This window comes from Amphiura filiformis, chromosome 13 (assembly GCF_039555335.1).
Source record: "Amphiura filiformis chromosome 13, Afil_fr2py, whole genome shotgun sequence".
Classification (NCBI taxonomy): domain Eukaryota; kingdom Metazoa; phylum Echinodermata; class Ophiuroidea; order Amphilepidida; family Amphiuridae; genus Amphiura; species Amphiura filiformis.
The window spans coordinates 3,156,119-3,177,571 of NC_092640.1; the positions used below are offsets into that span (position 1 = coordinate 3,156,119).

The 21,453-nt window shown below is 37.9% G+C and overlaps 1 protein-coding gene across 1 annotated transcript; it reads left to right on the forward strand.

Annotated features, from left to right (window-relative positions):
- Positions 1 to 5,937: 5,937 nt before the first annotated feature.
- LOC140167895 (carbonyl reductase [NADPH] 3-like) lies at positions 5,938 to 19,678 on the forward strand. The gene is made up of 6 exons (XM_072191184.1): positions 5,938 to 6,057; positions 8,343 to 8,606; positions 10,560 to 10,672; positions 16,335 to 16,460; positions 17,180 to 17,324; positions 19,223 to 19,678. Exons 1-6 carry the CDS (start codon positions 6,040 to 6,042, stop codon positions 19,382 to 19,384), a joined length of 828 nt encoding a protein of 275 aa, XP_072047285.1. The 5' UTR covers positions 5,938 to 6,039; the 3' UTR covers positions 19,385 to 19,678.
- Positions 19,679 to 21,453: the final 1,775 nt, after the last annotated feature.

Sequence of the window (21,453 nt, forward strand, 5' to 3'; positions counted from 1 at the left end):
ATTTTTTTTAATCTTCATGTAGGCCTATTTTTATTATCAAAACAAAGAAATCACAGAAAAATCACAAGAAATCACATAGAAAAAACAAAAAAGCAGCATACAAAAATAGATTACAGTGGTACAACAAAAACATTATACAAGTGAAAAACAAGATCCACAATGTGCATGGGAAAAGAGAGAGTTACAATTCAAATCTCCATTTGTTTTAAATGCACAGATAATTTACCTTTCCTCTTAGCAATACCGTAAACGTTCGCCTAATGGCGCTTTTGGATTCTTAGAAATGTGAGAGCGCCATCCTTGTAAAATCTCAACAGCATTAAGGATACGTGTATGTTAAATTGAGCAACCTGGACATAATGCCTCAGAAAAAATATCGTGACATGACCCAATACTTTAGGTCACTAGGTTAGTTGCTAGAGCAGCAAATGTTTTGGGGTTTCTTCAGGTATTCTTTCTCAAAGTGCCATTGGACTTAATTTGTAAATCGATTCATACGTTATACCTAACTCATGTTGGTAAATCTCTTTATAACATTGCAATTTCTTCAAATTTTTTTAATATTCTTCAGTTCAAAATTACACCCGTCTATTGTCTGACCCGTTAGCTCAGTCGGTAGAGGGTGCGCCTTGAATGGTGAATGGTACTTGTTCGAATCTTGATTTCTGCCCCCACTTTTATGTGAAGAAGGGTCAAGAAATGTTTTTGGATTTTGTCCCCATTTTACGAACGAATATTGTGAATTTTTTTTTTTAATTTAAATTTAATTTTCGTATTTTTTTTTAGATAAATAGGCACTGCGAACAAACGGCAACCAAAACCGCTGACAAAATTTGCTCCACCTGCTACCTATCAATGCGTGATATATTCCACTACATTTAACAGTTAAATGACCTTTGAAAAATAGAACGGCGCGGCCTCAATGTGTCAAATTGTGTAACTACATTACTTTATTCATTTATGCATTATAAATGATCAGCTATTTTTTCTTTTCTTAAAAGGATCGAACCCAAGTAGATCAGACCATTGATCATATAACTATCAGACCACGAAGTAGTTACGTAACTCCGTGATGGTATCGGAACCAAGCACTGTTTGTATGGCGATCATTACGATCACGCTATTTTGGTATGCCTTTTTTGTGTACTGATTGTTTCGATCGTGGTTCATTACTTAAGCGCGTGATCCCGTTGACATAGTAACATTACGTTACTTCGATACCGGGCTTCGATACTGAATTACTGAATAGTTGTTGAGTGGACATAATATGGAAAGCCATTGGGGTATTGTGTGCCTTCCAAAGCGCCTTATAACATGTTCTCATTGTGTTGTGGAATCCTAGCCAGTATTCAATGATAGCTATAGAGGCCTTGCGTTTATCGATTGGCTCCAAACAAAGGATTTGAACCGGTTTCTTCCCCGTAATTATGGCGCAGTGCAGTCCATTCAATCAAATGTTGTCATCAACCTATTTGATCGTAGTGCATTTTGTTATGTGTGTGAGACGAACTGTCGCGGTAGATGCAATCATGCTTTTGTTGAATGCATTTGAGTAGTCCGCCATATTTACGGGATGATACGTCATATGCACAGCCTCTATTCAGTTGGTCGTTGTATGATTTTGTTCGTTCACTCATTTAAAGTTTATTCATATCATTTGAAGACTGAGCCTATTATGATACAGCCTCCGTGGAACAGTTTCAAACAAATATAGCTAGGGATTATTGGGGCAGAGGTTATCTTTTGAATCCTCTTAGAGGGCTATAATTTTTTTCGGAAGGGGGGTCCCAAATTTACAAAAAGTCTGCGTCAATAAATTGCGCACCCCCAATTTCGGCAACAAAAATTTTATGATCCCAAACCCCAAAATTGTATTGAAATAAATCAGTCTTTTTGAATAAAATAACACACTTTCTGTGGTCATCGTGTGACTCCTACATTTTGGTCATAAAACATTTTATGACCCCTCCTATTATTCTTTCCAAGACTTTATGACCCCCGTATATTTGGGACCCCCCCTTTCGAATAAAATGATATACCTCTTATGACCACTGATACATAGGCAAGGACCCCCGTATATTTGGGACCCCCCTTTCGAATAAAATGATATACCTCTTATGACCACTGATGCATAGGCAAGGACACTCGCGCGAATTGAAAGACTTGTCGCACGCGACAGTTCGTCTCACACACATAGCAAATGCCAATACAATCAAATAGGTTCATTACAACATTTGATTGAATGGATTGAGTTACTCTAAAATGAAACGATAAAAACAAAGAATCATGAAAAAAGACACATACAAGATAAAATAATAAAATTATATAAACAATGTTAAAAATAAAATCAAGAAAATAGAGAATAAAATTTCCTCAAATCAGAAAAAAAACATTGACAGACATCATAATTTGTCAGAAATTACTGCATGAGATTCGAACCATCAATCCTCTCCACAAGTTCTCTTTATCCTCGCACTATAGACTAATGCTCTGCTCACTGGGCCACAACGTATCAGGTGAATGATTACCGCATTATCATGAACAAGTTTGTTCGATCTTGTTCATAATTGTATGTGTCGATAGGTTTCAACACGTACCCTTAATGATCAGTGATAATAGTCGGCTTTTACAGGGATGGCGCTCTCTCATTTCCATGAACTCCTTAGCGCCATTAGGCGAACGTTTACGGTATAATATTCGGTATCTTTAAGGGCTGGGGTATGAACGTTTGGACAGTATTTATTTTGGGACATTAGAGCACATCAGACATATCGAATTGCATTCTGAATACGAAGAATGTCATTCTGATATCAAATAATTTAGATTTTTGAAATTCGCAATTTACATTTTATGGCAAATCATTAAAATTGATATTTTTGATATTTAACAGTACTTGAAGTAAACTTTATAAATCTGATGATTTATACTTAAAGTGTATGTAGGTGGGATGAAAAGCCGACGATCAATTGAAAATTTTGACCTTTCGTATTGAAGATATGGATTTTTTTCCCATTAAAACACCAAAAAAATTAGGTCTTTTGGGAAAAATTCCATATCTTCAATATGAAAGGTCAAAATTTTCAATTGACCGTCGGCTTTTCCTCCTGCTACATACACTTTAAGAATATATCATTAGATTTATATAATTTACTTCGAGGACTGTTATATATCAAAATTTGAAAAATATCAAATTTTTATAATTTGTCATAAAATGTGTATTATATTGTGATTTTCAAAAATGAAAATTATTTGATATCAGAAAGACATGCTTCGTATTCAGAATGCAATTCGATAGGTCTGAGGTGCTCTCATGTCCCACAAAAAATACTGTCGAAACGCAATAAACGCTCATTTTAGATCCCTTAAGAACATTCAGAAAAGTTTTAAATGAACCGAAAGTACGTTTTTTGTCCTGAAATTTACACAGATAGATATGATATTTCAAACATAAGCAAATGTAAGTGATATATTTATCTAAGTGCACTCCAAATAATTTATCAAATGTTGACAAATCAAAATCAATGTCATGTTTAACTTTTATAACTTGAACAAGCACCCAAATAGGTTTAACAATATCACAATTGCAAAAAATATGAGAAGAAGTTTCCGGAACTTTATCACAAAAAGCACAGTTGGGAGGGAGAATTTTTTCTTCTGATTTTAAATAAAAAATCATTAAAAGCAATGGCATCATGAAAAAATCTGAAATAAAATGAACGTAATTTGGAACTAATGGAACATTTGAAATTCCTAAGATGAATTTCTTCCCAATCCTCAGAATCCACAGTGAAGCCCGGAAAGGTTTCCCAGGAGGAAATTTGTTTATCTGGAAGGCACTTGTCCAACATCAGCCCCTCAATAATTTTGGTGTTGGGGCTCAGCCGCCGCCCGGCCACCCATAATTTAAAAAAAAAGTCACCAGATACCAGGAAAATCAGGTGTTTTAACCTATTTTCGCAAAATATCCTTGTAAATATTATTATTCCCTGCAATGTCCTGGACATCTTTTAAGTTTTTAGGGAGCTCTTTCATAACGCGTACGACTACATTTTTAAACTAATCACACTATTTTTCTGAATCAAAACAGCTGAAACACACAGAATATAATAAAACTTGAACGAACCTTATAAGCTCTTATAGCTTCTTTGGAAGTTATCATTCCAAACATGTATGGGCTTTATGACAGCTATATTTGTGTATAAAAATGCCAAACTTTTGTTACTTTCTACTCAGAACATGCATAAGAGAACATACCGGGGGGGCACTCAACTTTGGAAGTGACGGTATGTGCCTGTCAATAGGCCCCCTCTTTTGAAGTCTAACCGATGACCCCCTTTTATTAAAAATCGTACCCGATGACCCCCTTTTTTTTAGTTGCGGCCGCCCAATGACCCCTTTTTTGGTTGCGACTACCCAATGACCCCCCTTTTTTCTAACTTTTCTAGAATGCCAAAAAATAATGCCGAAATTTTCAAATTTTGCTCAGTTCAGTTGAAGTTTGTATTTACCTTTAATATACCATTAACCAATATAACTTGAATCTTACAATTTTTATAAAAATGAAGAAATATTTTCAACAAAAAAACCGTTTTGCCCCACTATCGGGGCAAAACGGAACCCCCCTATGGGGCAAAACGGCACCCTGGGTGTAAACTTATATCAGTTGTTTCATCGGTAGGCCCTAGGCCTAGTTATATGTAGGCTTATATTCAGTTACAATATTAAGTGGGCCTACCATCTCTGTGGAGTGAGTGGTTAACTTCTTATAGGCCTAGTAGGCCTTTGATCAGAAAGAAATATTCAGTAGGCCTACCATCTCTGTGGAGTAATTGGTTAACTTTTAATCATTAATTCTATCTGTAGGTCTAGTTATATGTCTATGTTTCAGCGAAGTGTTTACCATGTTCGAGTAGGCCCCTAGATAACGCCTACATTTCCTTGAGTGAAGACAAGTTATGTCCAATTGGGGCAAAACGGAACCCATCTGTGGGACAAAACGCCCGGGGCAAAACGGAACCCTGTTCCGTTATGCCCCACACCTAGGGTTCCGTTTTGCCCCATACCCGATTTTTAGAAATAGGTTGCATGCATAATGCATCGTAGCATATAGGCCATGCACTTAATACAGCTCATGGCTAGTACCTTCGTGTTTACAATATACACAATTATTTGGGAATCCGATATTAATGAAGTAAAATTTCAGCGCATTAAACATCTACATATCTTACACCAGACGGGTAGTAATTTTTGACTCGATCTTGCTCGAATGTCAGTGGATTGTTTCAGATAAAATTTTTGTTGTAAATCCTCGTAGCCATACTTGTGTTCCTCAATATAATTTGCATAGACGGCAGTATTGCGAAGGCCTATTTTTCCAGGTGGTTCCGTTTTGCCCCGGGGTCCGTTATGCCCCACCTTCCCCTACAAGCTTACTCACACAGCGATAAATCAATTACCCCGGCTATTGTCAGTAGCCTTAGTCAGGTCACTTGGCTAATTATATGCGTCTCATAAGGTCGGAATAAAATGACCTTTCGTAGCTGTGGATTCAACCTACCATGGTGATTTCTACCATGGAGATATCGGGGCGATGACACTGTGGGGGGGGGGGGGGCAAAGGGTTTTTGGCACGTCGAAAGTGGGGGCAAAGATTTTTGGCACGGCCAAAGGGGGGCAAGCGATTTTGGCAGACCATTTTGAGAATTCACCTCCCCCCCCGCGGGTACACATAATTATTGCACCACTTCTTTTTTGCTGCCGCTTTTACCCCGCTTTTACCCCGGGGGATCGCCAATAGGCCTACGTCCCGGCAGTGTGCGGCAATACGTGCTCACATGTTGCACACGAATCACATCTCTTTGTAGCGTGTACCTATAGCCTGAGTAAGAGATACTCAGGGTTACAGGCTGGCTTTATCTTCTTTCGTAATTGATTGATTTTTGAAAGATAACTCTTTGAATACCCATTTGATAATTAAAATACCGGAAATTTAAGCTTTTGTGCGTGTCTAGTCCAACGCATGTACTTCTTCCATGAGAAATGGCTCGTGTCGCTGTGGTAAGCCATTTAGTACTACTTAGACTTCGACTACTACTATACACCCGGCCCGTCATGCCCGTACGCAGGATTTTTTTTGGGGGTGCTGATCAGTTTTGAAAAAGTGGACTTTTTTGCAAGGGGGGGGGGCAATTTCATGAAAAGTGGATTTTCTTCCCAAAATTACGGCCCATACAAATGTAATATTGAAAATGTATAATCCCAACCAGCCTACATTGTAGTGCTTGGCATGCGAGGCGTTTCGGGTTTGAATCCCACCCAGTCCCAGCATGCAGCAAAGGCTGACAGAGCAAACAACTTCTTTCTTTATCTTATCTCTTTATTCCTTCCTTTCTTTCCCTTCCAGTCGCCAAAAAATTCGGTTTATGTTACTGGGCAAGTCAATAAAGTCCCAACTTATATGCCCTCGCGGCCTCGTAAGTTTACAAAAGCGCACATCAGCTGTGCACAATCAAACTTGCACCATTGGCACTGTAGCGCTGTACAACTTATTGACTTGAGAGAACACACCAGGTACCACCATCATGATGATCAATTGCACAGTTGGGAAACCACCAACCAGCAGTGCACACAGCTGCTCACATTACAACCCCGTGTAGCATTAAGGCCTGAATGTCGGGGGTTGTTTTCCCGTGTTTTTCACTCCAGAGCTTGCAGAAAATCCAAATACATGGGGTGAAAATTAAATCTCGGGGGTGAAAAATATTTTGCAGTGTAGTCAGGGGTAGGAGTAAGGTCCAAAAGTAGAGGGTCAGAGTTCATCCCCGAGCTTGCACATATTCCCAATATAGAGGGTGAAAATTAATATTTTCTAAATTGAGGGGGTCATTCACTCCCAATCGGGGGTTAACGCTACCCCTGGACTGTACACTGAACTGACCAATCAGGTGCATGGATTTTCAAGAAAATTTGTTCTGGACTATGAAAAATGCTCATGCATATTACTTTTGTCCATCAACATTTGACTGCCTCCACTTGTATTTCCTAGGAACGCGGGGTAAGTTGAAACATTGTATTTTTGTCTGACACAAAAAATTAATTTGGTAAAATACTGGCACCTAGTAATAGGTATTAGTAAGGGTCATCCACCAAATTAGCAACAGCACTGATGCCCCACCAGTGTTGGCTTGGGAAAGGAATATCTGTTTTTGACTTACTGACTAATTTTTATACCCCTCGGAAAAGATCGTTATCTCCATGTTGTTTGAAGATTCAGGGATTATTTTTTGAGTATCATAAGCACTAGTAGTAAGTCCCAGAATAATGTTAAATAAAAGTTTTATTGTATTTCTTATTTTGTGTAATGAACTTTGAAATGTAAAAATAGGCATCGGGGTTAGTTGAAACTTTTGAGGTGGGGTTAGTTGACACGTGAAAATCGCATAGAAAAATATGGTTAAAAATTTGACTTTTTAAAAACATGTAACATGTTTTCCATTTCTTCAATATTGCTTTAATAATATGTTTAAAAAGCAATAATACAAGCAAAAAGTACCCACAGAAAGTACATTTTATAATATTTTAGGCTTCTCATATTTTGGTCCATGGTGACACTCGTCACCTTGTGTCCAAAGTATTGACCCGCATTCCCACATATTTATTTATTCATTTTTTCACACTGATTGTATGTTAAAGGGTGCCTTCAAGGGAAGTATAACCCTAACAACACAATAATAATTATTTTGAATTTTTTATAAGCCATGTTTCAACTAACCCCACCCTATGTTTCAACTTACCCCAGGGGTGGGGTTAGTTGAAACACTTTTTTTCAAATTTTCAAATTGGATTATATGAATAATCATAAGCAGGTCCAATAAAGTTTAAGGCTGTATTTGTAGCATGTATGTATATGTTTATACTGATATGGTTAGTGTTTCTTGAAAGTAATCGGTTTGCGTTAAAAAGACGATTTTGTGAAAAATGTTTCAACTAACCCCAATCTCCCCAATAAACCCTAAACTTCAGTAGAAATACCTTGAAATACCCAGGGCCAGGAAAACTTTTTTATAAAAAGCCCTTGAAAATTGGGTAATGTTGGTGCCACTTACATCAGTTACATGTATTTCAATGGGATGTAATTTGAGCTGGTGATGTCATTGGGTTATAATGGCTGTGGTTGATTCATTTGCATAAGTTGAATTTGTACAGAAGTTTGCTTGTGCTATGTGTGTATGCCCTTCTATATCAATCCACAAAGTTATGAATCCCGTCGATTTATACAAGCTGATCAGAGTACGGTATAATAAAATAAACAAATTACTTAGTTTCTGTTCTTTTCGTCATAGGTCACTGGTTCAAACAAAGGTATTGGGTTTGCAATAGTGAGGGCGCTATGCAAACAGGTAGAAAATGGAGTCGTTTACCTAACATCAAGAGATGAAGGTAGAGGACAAGCTGCAGTGGAGGAATTGAAGAAAGAGAACCTGAACCCACGATTCCATCAACTAGATGTCAATGATCAGAAGAGTATTGATAGACTTCGAGATCATCTTGTGAAGGAGCATGGAGGCTTAGATGTGCTGGTTAATAATGCTGGAATTGCTTTCAAAGTAAGAGCATAGCACGTAATAACAGGCATGAGAATTTGATTTTTTAAAACTGAATTCTGTTTTTTTTAGTCAAAATATTTGCAACTTTGCTAAATTTCAGCCTGTTTTGGATACTTTTTGCCCAATTTCACACACATTTTCAGGTTGTTTTTTTTCAGTTTTTTTAGGAAAGTCTCATGCCTGTAATTAAATAGTAACACCTTGGTAACAACCCTGCACTTTTATAGTGCAACATAGATTACTTATTAAGGGGGTAGGCCTACTACACCCCTGCCCAATTTTGTGCCTATTTTTGCTTTTTTTCTCAAAAATTAGAGTGCATTGGTGACAAGTAAGATATATGTATAGTATAGGGGCAAGGACTACAACTACATGTACTGCACTCATGAAATTTTATTTCAGCACAGACAAAGGTTGTGGAGTTACAGTCAAAAATGAGGGAAAACCAATATTTGATCAATAAATCAATAACTACTTGCCTTGAGTTGCTGAATTTTCAGTGCAGTAGTTGTAGTCTTTGCCCCTATAATATACATATCTTACTTGTCACCAATGCGCTATAATTTTTAAGAAAAATGCAAGAATCGGCACATCATCGGCCAGGGGTGTAGTACCCCCTTAAGTTTGATTTCAGGAATTCATGCTCCTGGAAAAATGCAAGGAGTTGGACTATTTCGCTCCCCATGTGTGACAATCCAGTATGAGAGATTTCTCTCTGCCCACAGAACTATAGATTCCAAGCACACTCTCCTAGTATTCGCCAATCGCACAGTCATCTCAAAACCAGAATTATTATGACATTAATTAACAAAGAGTGAAAAGTTAACTTACCAAAAGTGTTAGGATTAAACTAGAACAACAAATAAACAAATTCCCAGCCTGTGCACAAACCAATTGAAAAACAAATCCCAAAGAAATGTGTCCACATGGGATTATGGGATTAAACCCACACACTTCCGTTTTCTAGTCAGATGCCTTATCCATTAGACTACCAGCTTCCACTTATAAACAGGTGTTAAAACTGGGTACTAATGTAGGCATTATCGGGATAAGACGGATATTATGTACAAGTACAGGACTGCAGGAGATCAATAATGGATGCTTAACCCTAATGAGAACTACCTGCCGATTGGCCAAAAAGAAGTTTTCATTATCAATTGGACCAATCAACAACATTGTTAGAATAATTTCACCATGCAAAAAAAATTGGAGTGAGTTATTTGCAAGCTCCATTCTGATTGGTGATTAAAGTGAAAATATGATGTAAATTGTAATTGACCAATCAGAGGCAATGTTAGATCGGCAAATAGTGCTCAGGGGGTTAACCCAGCATTACACATTATTTATGTTTTTATGAAACCAAGTGTGTGAAAATATTGGATCCAAAACATAATGATGATAAAATTGGATGCTTTACGCCCAATATTTATTGGTCTCGCTATGAGTTTTAAAATATTGGACTCGACTGCATCTCCTCCAATGAATATGGGCTCAATCGATCCAATTTTATATCAAAGTAGGTACTAGGTAATGGGGCTTCGCATTCTGTACCAGGATGCGAAGCAAACAATGGGAAATGATTGCTCACTACAAGATAGGCAATTGAATGCAGGGTTTGATTTACTTTGAAAAATCTGCGTAGCAATTTTTAGCGAAAACCGGCCTTATCTAGGGCGATGTTCTTAAAATATTAGCATAATTATGTTTACATTGTAAAAAATTGCTATACAAGCTGAAATTTGTGTAGCAGGTTGTCCAAAATGGGGAGCATTTTGCTCCACGACACAAGTTAAATCGAACCCTGATAGAATGTATGATACCCCAAATTCATAAAATTAAACTAGACAACATAAACGAAATCTCGACTGGTACCCAACCGAACTGAAAAAAAAACAGCAGCAAGGAAATGTGGAAATACAACAATATCTTATTCTAATTGATTGTGTCATACAGAATGCAGACCCATCACCAGTGTCAGTGCAAGCACCTGTGACATTGGCTACCAATTTTGATGCACTACTAGCTGTTTGTCATACCCTGTTCCCTATCATCAGATCACATGGGAGGTAAGTACAATTCCAATCATGGTAAAAAGTGAAAGTACTCATTCTGTTTCATTTTGTAAACTCCTCAACAAAAGTTTGGAAAGTTTTTTCAAGCATCTGTATCTCAAATTATTTGTGACATATTTATATCGTGTTGCATATTATCAATGGATAGCTATAATAAGCTATAATACTCCCCTTTACAATGACACTCCATTTGAAACAATAACATTTTTCACGGCTGAGTACACACATGTTGAATCTTTCTCGGAGGGTGTATGAAATTAAACGGAACCACTTTATGTGTTCATTCCATTTGAAATTCATACTCCTCCTGAGGAAGATATTTCCAAAATCGTCCACAGGGGTAGTGTGGATTTTAAATGGAATAGCCTAGGCACCGGAGTTTCGCGCGATTTAAAACGGCAAAATGCGCGGCCGGTTTTTTATAAAGCGCGAAAATGCGCGAAAATTCAAGTCAAAAAGCGCGAAAATGCGTTTTCCAGTATTTAAATTCACGATTATGACGATACACACGTACCCCGGGTCTACACCTCATCAAATGTTGATTGTTAAAAAAAAAAAAAAGTACATTTTCGCCGTGATATTCCATCTCCGTTCGCTATGATAATTTTTCTCATTTCTGTGTCAGTTTTGGTCCGAAACGTGGTCAAAAAACAGGTGCAAAAACATGAGCAAAGTCTGTCAATCTTGAGCAATTTTCGTTCAGTATTTCACTTCCGTGTTTCTTTTTTAAATTAACGTGTAGTTGATGCTACAAAAACTAAAACACGCGCTACCACAAATAATATGAAAAAGGAGTTATCATTTGGATTTTGTCTTTAAAATTGCTTTTATTCATCGTAACAATAATACTAATAAAGGAAACCTAGATTATTTATGAGAAAATAAACTTAAAATATTAAAAATTGAATATTGTCAGGTTGTGATAAATAATTAAATAAACATTAACTGCACGTGCTTGGTTGTAAACAAATCAATCGGGACTTCCCCACCATCAGGCCAGCGATTGTTCGGAAAGCATGCAAAAAGTGCACGATTTCCTGACGTTGCATTTACAAATATTGCAGAATTTACTTCAATTCTCAGCAGGTGGGTCAAAATTTTGGGGCTTTTATTATCTGAACGCAATGACGCACACTAACGGGAAGCCTGTTATGTTGTAAAAAGGTTATTATTGGTGAATTTACATTGAAAAGTAGTGTGTTTGGCAAAATTCTCAAAATTCACGATGGACCACCAAAATCGCGATGGACCCCCAAAATCGCGATTTTTTGCGCGATCGCGCGAAACTCCGGTGCCTAGAATAGCCCAATGACTTGACTTGACCTGAATATTTGGTGACTTGTTTTGACACTATAGATTAAAAAAAAACAAGGTAGCGGATGCCTACCCGGTGCTGATCCGCAAGGTATCCGATACCTTGTGGATGTCATTTTTAAAGACATCCGATGGCACCCGCTAGCGGATTAGTTTTCGGATGCCTCAAAGTCAGAGGTGGGAGCTACCGGGTAGGTATCCGGTACCCAAAAAGGCACCCGCTAACTTAGTCAATAAAAGGGAGGCATCCGAAAGGGCACCCGCTAACTTAGTCAATAAAAAGGAGGCATCCGAAAGGTATCCACTAACTTAGTCAATAAAAGGAGGCATCCAAAAGGTATCCGCTAAGGTCATGTGATCACCAACTGCCATTTCAAATTTGCTGTTGGATTCATGCAACATGCTGTTCTCTTGATGGTGGTGTTTTGGTCTCTTCACACAAATCATTCATTTTTTATATGGAGAATTTTATGCTACAGATGACTACAATGACTATATTTATACACATGTTGATGCACATGCAGGTAAATTAAAGATTTGCAGAGTTGCATTTCAAGCAGTAAATGCATACCTGCCAAGTGTCCTGATTTTGGCAGGACATCCGATTTTAGACCCCGAAAACGTCATAAAATCGGGAAGTCCTGATTTTCTAAAAAAAAAAAAAAAAATTTTTTTTTTTTAAATTTTCAAAAAATATTTTTTGCCAAAAAATCAAGTTATAGGCCCTAAATTACTTGTTATTGAAGGTTGGAAACCATAGAAATACTGCTACTTTTTTTTTTTTTAAATGCCAATTTTTTTTTACAAAGTTGGATAAAGTTGTACATTTTGATTACTTTTGCTTCTATTGAACAGTCAGGGACACATTGAATTAGTATACATTGCTAGCTGTTCAATAGAAGCAAAAGTAATTAACATGTACAACTTTATCCAATGTTGTAAAATAAATTGGCAATTTTTTTTTTTTGCAATATTTCTCTGGTTTCCAACCTTGAATAGCAAGTAATTTAGGGCCTATAACTTGCTTTTTTGGCCAAAAATATTTTTGAAAATTAAAAAAAAAAAGAGGGAGAGGGGTCAAAAATTTGATGAATCATCATTTTTATATTGCGCATTATATATATCAATTTCAGACATGTAGGCCATGTTATTAGGCAAAAAAAGAACTTTGAAGAATGTCTCTCATGTACAAAAGTATATGAAACTGAACATTTGAAACCACTTTTTTAGGATGAAGGAAGCATTTTTTCAAAAAAGTCTAAAACAGGTTTTTATGTCAAAAGTGGTCTTTTGGGGTGCTAAATCTGCTAACATTGCCTGGGCTTAGGTACCTAATTTGCATATTTTACGGTATAATCTTGAGAAAACAAGTCAAGATAACAGCCTTGAAGAAGATTGCATATAGATATTCTTCAAGGCTGTTATCTAGGCTTGTTTTGTCAAAATAACCTTATTTTTTAATCCATTTAAATGTAATTTCCCTCAGAAATGGTGTCTCCTGTAGTGTAAAATGTGTAGAAACCCTCTGGCTTTGGGGGGCCAGCCTCAACCCCACCAGGGGCCCTTAAGCGGGCCCCTGGACCCCCGGCCGTAGTCGCGAACGCTACGCTCGCTTCGCTCGCTCCGCTTCGCAAGTGTCCCTATTTCTAGTTTTCAAAAGTTGGCAGGTATGTAAATGTTATAAGCTTATCAACTGCATGTACAATGTGTGCACAGGCTGCTGAATTTTGCAGTATGCACTTGCAAGTATCCAAAATTAGTTTTCTGTGATAACCTTGCTTCTAGCCACTGCAAATTGGATTTATATCATTGGCAATTACTGATACATGTCTAAAAGGTTGGGCATCGGAGGTATAATGGTACAATGCCGCAAAGTATAGCATGTGGTGTACCTCTGGGCCCGGGTTGGCACTTATAGGTCTAATTGGATTTTAATTTTGCATTTTACTTTGTGTTATAGTCATTATGTACAATTTATGGGACTCAAAATCATTTAGTGTTCAGGAATTCATTGTGTTTTACAGATTTTGTGTTAATTAGAGTAAATTCCAATGTACTGTATTACAGTAAAAACTGCACCGCGATAATAAAGCTCACATGTTTGTCAGTTTGTTGTATCCATGTTATACTCAATCAATGTATTGCCTCATTTTACATGAATGAACTTCCACAAGAATGTTGTCTATAAAGGGGCTGTGCAATAATTATGAGCCCTGGGGGAGGGTAAAATTGGGGGGGGCAAGAAATTTTGGGGGAGCCGAAAGGGGGGGGACAAGCAAGTTTTGGCCAGCCGAGAGGGGGTGGGGCAAGCAATTTTTGGCACACATTCATGGGGCACCTTTTAAAGAAAATGCTCTAAAAGGCTTAGGGGTGGTGCAATAATTATGTGTACCCCGGGGTGAATTATAGGGGGGCAAAGATTTTTGGCAGGCCAAAAGGGGGGCAAGCATTTTTGGCAGGTCGAAAAAGGGGGGTCAAGCAATTTTTGGCAGGTCGAAAGGGGGGGGCAAGCAATTTTTGGCACAGATATTTTTGGCATTGTTTCTATATTACGCCCTAAAAGGCGAGGAAAACGTTATTTAACACGTTCAAATATGCAAAATTTCCTGCTCGCTACACTCGCAATATATGTTAAGACAATTTAAGGTTTTAAATTCGGGTTCCCCAAAATCTTGCATGTGTAGGGGGGGGCAAAGATTTTTTGGCACGTCAAAAGGGGGGGGGGCAAAGGGTTTTTGGCACGGCCAAAGGGGGGAGAACAAGCGATTTTGGCAGACCATTTTGAGAATTCACCCCGGGTACACATAATTATTGCACCACCCTTACATGTAGGAAAACAGTACGGAAACGCTTAAATATGCATAATTTCCTGCTCGCTACGCTCGCAACATATATCTAGACCATTGAAGGTTTGTAAATTGGGATCCCAAAAATTTGGCATGCACAAGGGGGGGCAAAGAATTGTGTGGCCGAGAGGGGGGCAAGCGATTTTTGGTGAGCCGGTCGGAAATTTCACCCCTCGGGGGGCTCATAATTATTGCACAGCCCCTAAATATATGCCGACCGAGTGCAGTTTGTTGAAAACCATTGATGCCAATTGTAATGTGCCAAATGACATCGGGTACTTATCCGGTGGTCTCCAAAAAAGCCATCGGATAGTTATCCGGTAAGGGTTCTCAAAAGTTTTCTACAAAAGGCACCCGAAAGGCACCCGGTACTTATCCCATTGCTATTCACAATACCATGGAGGCACCCGATAGGCACCCGATACTTATCCGGTACTTACCCGATGGTTATTCACAATACCACGTAGGCACCCGATAGGCACCCGATACTTATCTGGTACTTACCCGATGGCTATTAACAAGTGACCAGATACCATGGAGGCATCCACTAAAAGATATCGGGTGCTTACCCGGTATCTACCTAATTTGCATGTCATTTTAGCCGGTGCTTACCCGGTGAGTAGCGGATAAGCATCCGCAAAGTTGTGTTTTTTCGATATGGGTTTCCCTTAAAGCTCCAAAGTTGGGCCGGCCGGTGAATAAGTCTGTAATATTTTGTAATAACTTATATTTTGCCACATGTATACAATATTAAAAAAATGCAAATTCACAGCAAAATACTAAGGTAAACAATGATTTAAGTTTTTCAGGCTCAATTTTTAATATCAGTCAGAGTTGTGCAAAATATTTTGCAAGTTTTAAAATCCAAAAACCAAAAATATGTGACCCTATTTTTTACAGATTTTAGGGGTTGTCAGAAAAGGCAATACAAATCAGGGTTGGCCGGTTAAAACCGCCCTGGTTTAAATCCTGTGGTTAAAACCAGGTTTAAATCGCCTAGTTTTGACCGCTAAAAAGTGGTCAAAACCATTTTGATGCTACCAAATAAAATAAAATAAAGGAAAAAGACTGAAAATTTACCTCACTTTATTTATTTTAATTCAAACACTCAAAAATGTTGCCACTAGATAATATCATACAAGTGCAACAAACAAATCTTTTGATATCACAGGCTGTAACATTTAGTGGCTATGCTATACAGAGATCTTTTAAATCCATTAGCCTAATTATCACATTTTTAAAAGCAATTTTTTTTCTTCCATTGGTTTTAGTTATTTGGCACATTTGCAATTTTTCCTCAACTCATTACTGTGACAGTAACTTAGCACTACATGTAAATTACTTATTTGACAACAGATAACAATACTCTATTTATTACCCTGTGAGTACGGGCTTTATTTTTCTTGATATTTGAGAACAAGCACCGCTAGCTCAGGCACCATTCCGACTGGCCTTAATTGTATTTTGTCTGTGTGTTACCATGGTTACCTTTATAGAGTGTGCCAAGTTGCAAGTGGTAGTGGTTCTTATACCTACAAAAAGATTAGCGATGAGTTGAAATGTCGTTTCAAGAATACTGCAACAGAACAGGACGTGATACAGTTGATGCAGGAATTTATTGAGTAAGTACAGTAGACCGGTATATAAACCAAATTAACCAATATGTTGTAAGTCTAGTCGTTAGTTATACTTCAATAAGATTAGCGATGAGTTGAAAAGTTGTTTCAAGAATACTACAACAGAACAGGACGTGATTCAGTTGATGCAGGAATTTATTGAGTAAGTACATTGTAATATAAGCCAATATTGTTGTGTGAAGGTATTTTTGCAATTTGAAACAAAAGGAATATTTGACGTGTTTGGGGCTCGACCCGCTCGAGCAAACTGATATATGAAAATTTTGAGAGAGAAAAAAACCAGGACTCACCAGGGATTGAACCCCGGTCGCTGGATTACCGGTCCAGAGTCTTACCACTGTACTACCTGAGTTCACAGTCGGTACTCGGACAATCTCAACTTACATGTAAATCCCCATGATAACTCTCTCATTGTGTCACAGCAGCTAATTATAATATTAGATAATGAAGAAGGAAGCGACCTATATGCTTCACCCTAGCAGGGCATGAGACAATGCAAGACACAAATTAATATATGCGAGGATTGGAAATAAACGATGCAAGCCTGAAAAATTATGATTTAAATGACGTGATTGGGCTTCAAGAAAACTGACATGAAAATACGCTATGCTGTGGTCTATCCTTAATGACATGATAGTAGATATTCAAAACAATAATTTTATTTCAAAATTGAACATTATCATCTGTGTATTATTTCTTTGTAGCTCCGCTAAAGATGGATCTCTGAAAGACAAAGGATGGGCCGAGGCTTCCTATGGTACCTCTAAACTTGGAGTCATAACATTGTCAAGGATTCAAGCTAATGACATTCAGGCTGATAAGTCCAGGGAGGATATATTGATTAATAGCGTAAGTATAACCTAGAAGTAGTGTCTTAACCTGGTTAAATGTAGTGTTTTAACTAGGAGTAATACAACTGACAAGGATTCCAGCTAAAGACATCCAGGCTGACAACTCCAGGGAAGATATATTGATTAATAGCATAAATATAATCTGGTTAAGATGTGCCTTAACTTGGTTAAGTAGTGCCTTAAATCTGGTTACAAAGTGCCTTACTGTTATGAAGTAGTGTCTATTTTTGGCACCGGAAAGAAATGCATAAGTGTGTATCATATTGCACATGTGTTGTACACCCACATTGTCCTACACTCCCTTTTATGGGTTATTCCAGTTGAAATCCACCCCTATGGAAGACATGACCTTTAACCTTCCACATAGAGAGTGTGAATTTCAAATGGGGTTGCCTGAACCCGGGGGGGGGGGGCACTCACATTTCCCAGCTATACGGGTATGTGCCGCGGCGACGACCCCCTTTTTCAGAGCTGCTGGCCGTTCCTTAGACCCTCTGAATTCATTGTTTGCCCGCTCTGAAGCCCCAAAATTTTTCTAGCCGTTCCATAGACCCTCAGATCATCGATTTCCGCTCTCATCGGCATCTTGAGAGGCGTGTTTTCTGTCCTACTATTTCAAGCCCAAAAGCAGACCCAAAAGCTACTTTTGCGAGCCCAAAAAAAGGGAATTTTCCATTAATTTCTTCCCCATTGAAACACATTGTAAGAAATAAGGTGAACTTTGGGTGGGATTTTGGGCTCCTTTAGTAGTGGCAACACTGGTTGACTGTTTATATACATTGCAGCAATGCCGAGCGCCTGCCGATGGCGACGCCTCCAGCTGGTGAACATTTTGCTAGAAATAAATAATTTTGAGATCTCTTTTGGGAATAAAATTGCCAAATATGAGGAAAAGTACCTTAAATAATTATGTACACATCCTTGCAGCTCTCCATAAACAATGAATTAAAAGGTAATTTACGATCTACTGGTCTAGTGAAATCGGGAGTGGAATGGCTGTCAAATTCTCTACACTTCACTCAATCATCTCATGTATAAGCATGGCAGTTCAATGTAGTCTTAAATGTTTTTCTTTTCGGCACTGAAAAAAATAATTCTTGTGGGTTTGTTTTTATGGTGGGCTTTTATGTAATGTTGCTGCTATAATTATCAGTAGGCTAATAGCATAGATTGTAGGTCTACAGCCTACAGGGTCTAGTAATTTTGATTTGAATGCTGTTTTGCTTTGTTGAGGTTTCCATCGTAATTAGGCCAAACCAGACCTATTTTGCATTAATGGTTTTCCTGATTAATAATTTAATGCACAATTCAAAGTGAAATCGATTCCTTCAAAAATCTGTGGCAAAAACGCGACAAAATTGAACCCTGGTTTGGCCTGCGGGTTTAGTTTCCGAGATTTTTCAGATTTTGACCGGCCGATCAGTTCCCTAGACCCTCCTTTTTGGCTGGCCGATCAGTTCCTTAGACCTCAAGTTCGAAACTGGCGGTGGCACACCCCTACCAAAAGCCCAATACTGGTTTAAATCCGGGGTTTCAATGAGCTCTGTTTTATCAGGGAGAGCCGATAGCCTAGTGGTTAGGGCATCTGCACAGCATTCAGGTCTTGCAGGAGGTTGTGGGTTCAATTTCTATATCAACTGGATGCATACTTTCTGATTATATACTTGAATCTGTATTTTTTTGCACCACAACTTGTTGATTTTGTTAAAGATACCATTGGGCATTACAATCATGCAAAAAGTAAAAATTTAAGGAACATTGAGCCTGAGGAGGGCGTCACATTGAAGCAAGAGTATGGCTTTAATTGTAACACATTGTGCAGAAGGAACTGTTCTTTTTTGATGACACATATAATACTTGAATTAATACATTACATTCTACTTTCCGCCATTGCAGTGTTGTCCAGGCTATGTAGCAACGGATATGAGTAGCTACAAAGGACATCTTACCATCGATGAAGGAGCAGTCACCCCTGTGTATCTTGCAACACTGCCCTCTGGAGCTAAAGAGCCACAAGGGAAATTTCTTCAAAAGAAACAAGTGAATGACTTTTGGTGAAAAAGATGCTTGAGACCCAAAGAGATTATACACAAAGAGTATCAACTCAGAAGTTACTTGAGACCAACTAGATTAAACCTGAAGAGAATCAACTCAGAATTAAGGCCAGTGTAATGGGAAAGAACATGGACCTTTTCGAGCATCATTATTTCTGAATTGTATGTCAAAAGTATATAAAACTATACATTTTTGGAAAGGAAATGAGTCAAGGAATCCCATGGTGACGTCAGATTTGTTCAAAAATCTCGAGTTTTTTTGAAAAAATCACAAAAAATCACTTTTTTACCCCAATTTATTTGTGACAACTTAGAAAAAAATCCGGACGGAGTAAAAAAAATTCAGTTAGCTTTTCATAAAGAAGAGACATGAACTTAGGGAAGGTTTTTTATTTTTTGAAATTCGTCTCTTTTTTGAAATATTGAAAAAACATGTGAAAAAAGCAATTTTGTCACTCTATTAAGCTAAAAATTGCACAGAATGGTGTATATTTTTCATTCCTGGTCGAATACGATAGGATTTCGGTCATTAAGCACGTTAACACGGCTACCCAATAGGGCTGGGGTTGAAAACTTAGTCTCCGGTCAGAGCAGGTAGTGGACTTCGGAAGGCGATCCTGCACGGAGGCTTATAGGCGTGAAACAGGCACTGTCATTGATTGGTCAGGGTGAGTTTAGGGTTAGGATTAGGGTTATGAAAGGGCTTAGGGTTAGCTTACACAAAATAATTACATGAAGGTTGGACACACGCCCCCCCTCAAGTAGCTTGTTGATTCAAAAGCTAGTGAGGGCTCACACATGTTCAGAGTGCCCGTCAGGCAAAGGCTAGAATATTTTCTATCTAATAATAACTGAAATCCTATCGTGATCGACCAGTAATGTTGTTTAAAACAAATATTTTGAAAAAATGAGAAAACCTTCCCTAGGCTTTGATGTGCTCTAAACGATAGTGCAAAAAGTTGACCTTTTGCTTGCATATTTTTAGAGTTATCTTGTCACAAAAATCGTGCAATATTGTCAAAAGTGAACTCTGAGAAATCGACGTTTTTGTAAAAAAATGTCAAAATTATGCACAAAACGTCCTTATATTTTAAAACGGTAAGACTTTCACGCTTGTAAAAGCTGTATCTGGTGCATGGTCTAAATAGGCATCTTTTTGCACCAATAAATCTATAATGTCTGCTTTCAGTGCGCCAAAATTCAAAATAATTAAAAAATCTAAGTAGCATTTTGACTGCAAATTTTTGTTTTGTTTACACCACATTTGCTGGCGTGAACAACAAACCGAATGCGCCTAGACTGCGTTGGACATACGCGCAGAGTTGCGCCGCGTAACGCTAAGCAAATCGCGCGCGTAATCAAAATATTTCGCAGATTCGCGCATTTCTGACTCATTATTTCCGCCAATTTACTAAGCTGTCTTGAGCCATGTGACTTTTTAGAGTTGAAAAGAGTGAAACAAATCAAGCAAAAATACGAGTAAATATTAGCAAGTTGTATTTTATCAGTTTCAAGTGAAAGAATACATCTTAGTGTTGATAAATATCAAGAAATCTCAAATTCGGGCGTGAACGAATGTGTCTTCCATTACTCTGGCCTTAAACCGTGTATAACAGTAGGGATAAAATTCCCCATGTTGGATTGTCTCACATAGAGCCCCAAAAAGTGTATCTTTGGCATTTATCAACAGAGCCTTAAATTTGCAGCTTGACGTTTGAGCATTTCAAATGTGCATTATTGGCCAAAAAAATTACTTGCAGAATGCAAAAAAATGAGCATGTACTGCAAACCAAAGTTTACTGGGCTCATGGTCTGGGCTCGTGGTGAAATAATCCAGAGGAACCCTATTTTGCCCTCCATGAGCGACACGCAAACATGGCAGACTTGGTACTCTTTGGGCCTAGTCTCTTTGTTTTAGAAAGAATTGTTTCATAAAAAAAATTCCTTGGATATGAAATTTACTTGAGATAGATTAATTTTTGTAATTTACTCTATATTTTTGTAGCTGATATATGTAAGCTTTTAATATTTCGAGGGTGTAGTGCAAGAAAGCCCTATATTTCTATATTTGTA

What these genes read in the sequence shown, in the direction of transcription:
- LOC140167895 (XM_072191184.1), top strand. An exon ending in ATGCTGGAATTGCTTTCAAA is followed by an intron (nt 8,607 to 10,559) that starts GTAAGAGCATAG and finishes TGTGTCATACAG; the next exon opens with AATGCAGACCCATCACCAGT. An exon ending in AGGATATATTGATTAATAGC is followed by an intron (nt 17,325 to 19,222) that starts GTAAGTATAACC and finishes CCGCCATTGCAG; the next exon opens with TGTTGTCCAGGCTATGTAGC.